The 6,354-nt window shown below is 49.7% G+C and overlaps 1 protein-coding gene and 1 long non-coding RNA gene across 2 annotated transcripts in view; one reads left to right on the forward strand and one right to left on the reverse strand.

The window, feature by feature from the left end:
- Positions 1 to 775: 775 nt before the first annotated feature.
- LOC109297507 overlaps positions 776 to 6,354 on the reverse strand; it is a 21,876-nt gene continuing 16,297 nt past the window's right edge. The window contains exons 3-4 of the long non-coding RNA XR_002097335.1: positions 2,119 to 2,123; positions 776 to 887 (exon numbers count right to left, since the gene is read on the reverse strand). This is a non-coding gene — a long non-coding RNA (uncharacterized LOC109297507). The remainder of the gene's footprint in view (positions 888 to 2,118; positions 2,124 to 6,354) is intronic.
- SPTLC1 (serine palmitoyltransferase long chain base subunit 1) overlaps positions 5,832 to 6,354 on the forward strand; it is a 73,202-nt gene continuing 72,679 nt past the window's right edge. Inside the window, exon 1 of the mRNA XM_019517293.1 lies at positions 5,832 to 5,939. Coding sequence (XP_019372838.1) covers positions 5,880 to 5,939 — 60 coding nt within the window. The 5' untranslated portion in view covers positions 5,832 to 5,879. The remainder of the gene's footprint in view (positions 5,940 to 6,354) is intronic.

The raw sequence follows: 6,354 nt of genomic DNA on the forward strand, positions 1-6,354 counted from the left end.
TTTAAGGTTGAACAGTTCCAGGAGGGGAACAGGGTAGGGAGCTCTCCCTGAAGTAATTGGGGGTAAGATGGAGTGTATACAAAGGCTATAAAAATGTCTCATATGGGAAGGATACTTCTAGGAAGTGAGTGCCTTGGAAGTTTGTTTCATTTCAAATCTGGCCCTCTAACAGAATACTTTGGCTTGGTCTAGCACTAACTCCAGCAATCAGATCCTTTTGATGTAGGTATGATACCTTTCACCTGATCTTTTCCCGAATTATTCTGATGAAGCAATTATTGCTGCACAGCGGCCATGGGAGGGTGTGGCACCTTCAGAATTACAAAGCCAAAATACTGGGTGCTTGCTTGTTTTGCTCTGAAGTTTGTTAACCAAGTTTTGTGACTACTGTAATTCTTCCTTCCCACACCGTTACTACAGCTCACTGAAACAATGGTGTCATTGACTTATGCAACTGCACTATCTGACTAACATTTCAGTGATATTAAGTTTGGCTCCATTAATTCCACTCTTTAGTAATAGTGGGTGGGGGAAGTTATTCTTCATAGTAGTAGATGAGCCTGTAAATCTGGATCCAAGTTTGATCCTTGAAGCCTAAAATTAAAATCACATCTTTATGATGGATCGGGGTGGGCACCCTAAAACCAAGGCATCTGAACACAGTCACCTCTGAAAATCTTCATCTAACAAGTTGGTAGTGTATCATAATATTTCAGTTATTTCAGGGAAACTTAAAAAGAACTTTATTCTAAAAAATACATTGCATTTTTAATAATGGAGTACACCCTGTTTATTAGGCATTCAATATTCCCACTTCTAAATTTATCTTTTGCCTAGAACTGTTTAGAAATGCAAAGTGTGCCATTAGAAAAAAGATCTTTTTCTCCCTGAAATTACAGCCATGGCTAATTTTGTAGATCATGTTAATGGATTGTGATCTACGAAGATTTAGGAGAGTTCTAAATCTGGAAGGATTTTGCAGGATGAGCCTCAGTTCATTGCTCATAGGTTGTAATTGGTTTTTATCATGCACGTCCCCTTTCAGTAGAAGAAATAGGTAACCACTCAAAATTAGAACATTTATTTCACTGACAGTCTTCTAATGTCATTTATCCTTTCTGAATACACATTTTGACCAGGTGTCTATAATATCAAAGATTTCTGCCTTTCTGAAGGCCTGCTTTTGCAAGGCTCTGCATGTTCTTGATGTCCACTGAGCTGGAAATTGAGCTCATTCAATATTTCATTGGGTCAAGGTGAGAAAGGAGGGCTTTACCTGCAGAAAAACAGCAACGTAAAACTGCTAGGCTATTTTGCCCACAGCATCTAGTCTGAATTCTTTTTATTACAGGATTACTGGGCATTGAACCTGAACATGTGGTAGCCTGCCAGTGGTTAAATTGAAGCCCACTGATGCTCTCTGCCCACCACTGAATGTGGGAGTTTTGGTTGCTGTTGGTGACTAAAATTGGCAGTAGGGGAAAAGTTGGTGGAGAGGGGAAGCAAGCAGTGGCGTTCACCCCTGGGTTCCAGACCAATGCCAATACAGTGGCTCTTGCAGCTGTGTTGCCAAACCACTACTGGAGGTGGGCCATCTGGCCTGTGAGAAGCCTCAGGTTCTGGATCCAGCTCACAGGGCTAAATAGGTTAGACACTCCTGATTCAGAACAAAATTGCTTCTGAATAGATTGCAGACAAGTTTGCAGACGCTATGACTGACTGAGCTATATTTTTTAGCTACCAAATTGAAGACATGAAAGACTTGACTTACAGGGAACCACAGCTTGCAGATGCTTTCTGAATAAATTACTCTGCCTTGGCAATGTCTTATTGATCCCTCCATGTGCTTAAGAGCAGTATTTTATACATGGCTTCTGATAAGCAACCACAATTGAATTTATTTCAGTCACAAGTTTAAGGAGAATAAAGTGATTTATTTCTATTTTTAAGGCTCTGAAGTGTCTCTTACATCTCTACAAGCATGCCCTAGGCCCCAGACTAGAGGCTATTTTGAGTGGGAGGACTCTCCACCCCTCTTGTTGAAGCAATGCAGCAAAATGTGAAAGATTCAATGGCATAGAGAGGGGATTGTGTCTCTGTTACCTGTAGGATGACCACCCATCCTTAATTAGGCGGGACAGTCCCGAAATGTAAACATCAAGTCCTGGTCCCAGGCTGAATGACTCCAAAACAGCATTTGTTCCAGACTCACCTCAACCCAGTCAGATCATAGCAACTATCATCCAGTATCGTAAGCATGGATCTGGGTTTTCTGTTTGCCATGGAAAAATGTGGATTTTCTCCTCTGAAGGTTTTCCCTTGCAGGTTGGCAGAGTTCCAGCCTGCAGGGGGGAGAGTCCAGCGTACTTGGGGCTGGGGGGCGTGGGACACAGGGGATGTGACATGCATGTGTGTCTATGTACACATGCACACATCCAGCAATTCAGCCAGGTAGCAGTGGAGAGCAGTTCCCCAGCTGCCTGCAGGTAAGTCTATGGAGGGATGGGGCATAGGTGATGTGGGGAGGGGTTGTGATGGGGGCAGATTGAGGCCCTCAAGGTGAGGGAGGGAGAGGGGCAGGGTTGGTGTTTGGGACTGGGAGCTCCGCCCAGCTGCGGTGGTGCATAGGGCCTGGGACCAGGGCAGGAATGTGTAGCTGCAGGTCCCGGCCAGGGAGCGGGACAGAGCCATAGGTGACTCATCTGGAGGGTAGTGTGGGGGCTTATTCTCCACTGCTTCATGCACTCCCAGGGAGGGGGGCATAGGAGAGCTTGTGTCCCCCACCAGATTTGTGTGTGGTGCACAGGCAGATGCAGGCTGCCTGCTGTGGGCATGGGCCTCCCCACCCTGCTGCCCTCCCCCAGTGGGTGAGACCCAGTGCAGGAGGGCAGTGTGGAGCAGGGAGGCTTGATGTCCTACTTTTGCATTTTGAAAAGGTGGTTGTTAGAACATTTACCAATTTAAGGCATGAGTCCTAGATCCTGGTTTCTGCTGCCACAATGGTTCATGCATTTTACAGTCAGTCACTGGATAAAATATGGAAATATTCCAGGGAGCAGGGGCCAGACTCCATCTCAGCCACTCCTAAACATGAGGCTACAGAGATCCTCTGTGACCCCTTCCTGGCCCCACACATCTAGAAAACTTTGCCACACACTAACACAGCTTCAACCAAAGCTGAGAGTGATCCCAACCTAACTAACCTATAGCCTGGCTCTTAGGACTCTCTCCTGGGAGGTAAACTGTGTAGATTTGAATACCCTCAGACTAAGAGCCTAGGATGCAGACCTTACAACTTTTGGGTGACTTCACTGCCTAGTGGGTAAGCAGTCATTCACTTCTAAAATGGACAATTTAGGTGTCCAACTCCAAGAGATTGTTCCACGTTGCAAATCCCAACCTGACATAGGTGCCCAAACACCAAGAGAGGCTTGGGATTTAAGACACCTCTCTTTCTCAAGCATTTCCTACTGGCTTGCTACCCCCTTGGTATGCTGACTGTTGCTAATTCTATTGAAACACCTTCCTCCCTACATGCACCATATAGTAAGCTGCAATACTAACCCAGTGGTGTTGACTGTTCCAGGGACCACTATTTAAAAAATAAGTGGTGACACACATATCCCTTTGTGGATCTAACTCTCAGTGTATACCCTGAACAGGGAACCAAGTTGGCTTCATACAATAGGACTCAACACCCCAGGCACTCAGTTAAGCCTGCCTCTTCACAAAATCATGAAGTTACAGCATCAGGGCTACTGTAGTTTATGTCAGTCTATCACTACCAAAGAAGCAATTATGCAGGTGAGCCACTGCTACTAGGCAGCATATGCTGACCAGCATGCCTCCTCCTTGCAATCTACTCCCTGTTCCTGGGGAAGCTGAGTGGTTAGTCAGACCGTCAGCTGCCTGGTTAGGGCAGCTTTTGGCCACCAGTGTTAGCCCAAAGCTACTTTATTCAAGGTTAGGGATAATCTTTGCTTTAAAAAAGTAATGTGTAGTAGCAGAGTTTCAGATTATATTAGATTTAGTCTTCAGTCCATTTAAATCTGGGGTATCCAACCTTTTTGAATGTGGGGCCGGATCATGAACTTTTTATCACCCAGTGGGCCGCCGAGCCATAGTCAGACCTCACGGGAAGCACTTGGCAAGTCTGAAGAGAAGTTAGCCAGACTACTACAGAGTCTTATGCCATGTCTCCTTCCTATATGCAAATTTAGACTGGTTCAGTTCATATTAGAGGCTCCAGACAGAAGTACAGCTCCGAGTTGTAACTCGGAACGATTTTTGCACAGCATTTTGAGCTATAGCATTACCCCACACCAAACAGAAATTCGCTATTGGTTCCGGGAGGGCCTGCAGCCAGGTTCTCACAGTAATGGCCAGGGCTCTCTGCCAAACACGAGTGCATGGCTGCAGACAGCTTCAGGTGAAAATCTGACCCGCGCATTGAATGAGGTATCAGATAAAGATGTTTCAAAATGCATTATTTTTTGTAACTTGTCTGCCCTGCCTCCCAGCCTGTAACTGTTTTCCTCATGCAACAAGGGATCAGATTTTCACTGGAAGCTGTCTGCAGCTGTGCACGTGTGTTTGGCCACAGCTATAAACTGCTTTCTGGCATCAGATCAGGCAAAAATTATTACTTCTGTCTGCACCCAGAATCCAACCCTAGTTGTTCCCCGCCCCCCTGCCCTTTTTTTCTAAACAGTCCTTATGGCAAGGTGCATTTGATAGTTATCATTGGCAACTGGTGCCACCTCAGTTGGGGGGGGGGGGGGGCATGTGCCCCCCCCAGCAACCAGTCAGCGACAGGGAGGGCCCCCCCCATAGCCAATCTCACTGATCTCACATATGGGGGGGAGAGGGGGGTCCCCCCACAGCCATCGCACCACTCGGGAGGTTGCCACGGTGCTCCCAGAAGTGGCTGCGGTGCTTCATTTGGTGCTCCCACTCCCTGGCCGACACTTGCAGGGGGTGGGGGGCACCAGTGTTCTTGTCTGCCCGTCACCTAAGCAGGCAGTGCGTCCATCATGGGGTGCTCTCACGGGGTGCACGTGCACCCCCTACATGTCACCACTGCTGCTTAGGAGCAGCTGACCCTGTTGAAAGTTAATAACCTGCCAGGTGAATCCCTTCACAGCTGGCAGGAAATGCTCTTTGCCATCTCCTCCCAACTCCAGGTCCTTGCAGCCATCTGCCTCTTCCACAATGTACCTGCTTCTGAATCGATCATGATTAACCAGTGCATTTGGGGGACAGGGCTAGACATTTTATCTTGTGACAATTACTTTGGCACCTATGGCTGCTTTAAACTTATCCCGTGATGAACCAGTGACTTGTGTAGTTGGCCACACATTACATTTATCACGTGACTAAGCAACTGTGCAGTACATTTAGACCCACCACAGGTGCAAAGCAACGGGCAAAGGATAAATAAAAAAAACAATACCCAACCTAGCCCAACCCCCCCAAAAGAGGTGGTGAAGGGGTGAAGAGGACTTTTCAGGTGTAAAATAAACACAATTACTGCGCGACTGAACAGCGACCTGCGTTATGTAGGTGAGGTTTAGCAGGAGCTTGAGGGTGGCGGCGGGAAGGGAGCAGCACACGAAACCCGCCAGCCTCCCCGCCCCGCGAGGACCGTTGGAAGCGCCCCACAGCAACCGCCAGCTCGCCCCCGCCTGGGGGTGGGGTCTAGAGCCTGCGCCTTGCGTCACCTCCGGCCTCTCTCCGGTCCCGCCCACTGGGGCGGGGACGGGGCGTGGCCCCGGGTTCCGGCCCCACCCTCCCCCTTGCTCCGCCTGCAGCGCTGTACGCATGCGCGCTGGCCCGGCGCCGGCGCAGTGGCGAGGGAAGGAATAGGGCCCGGAAGCGGGATGGCGGTGGCGATGGGGCAGCAGTGGGTGCTGGTGGAGATGGTGCAGGCGTTCTACGAGGTGAGCGACCCTCTCCCCCCGGGGCGCGCGGCGTCGGCCCTCCCATCCCCCCATGCACCCATCTGGGGCGGGGCGTGGCGTTGCTTGGGGTTGCCCGGTAGGTCCTCGTGCGGGCATCTCGTGGGGAGGGCATCGGGGTGCTGGGGTCTGGGGGAGTGGGTCGGGGGGCAGTAAAAGTGAGTGCTGGCGTCTGGGGCAGCTAGATCTGGGTGCTGGCACCGAGGGGCGGAGTGTATATAGGTGCTAGCACCTGGGAAAAAATGGATCTAGGTGCCGGCACCTGGGGGGGGACTGGATCCACCCAGTGCCACCATCGTGGGGGCGTGCTGTATGCTGGCACCTGGGGCGCGGGTGAGGAGCTGGGTGATAGCATCTTTTGTGGGATGCAGGTGGGTGCTGGGCTCTGGGGGAAATG

This window comes from Gavialis gangeticus, unplaced genomic scaffold (assembly GCF_001723915.1).
Source record: "Gavialis gangeticus isolate Ggan-Ray unplaced genomic scaffold, GavGan_comp1, whole genome shotgun sequence".
Taxonomy (NCBI): Eukaryota; Metazoa; Chordata; order Crocodylia; family Gavialidae; genus Gavialis; species Gavialis gangeticus.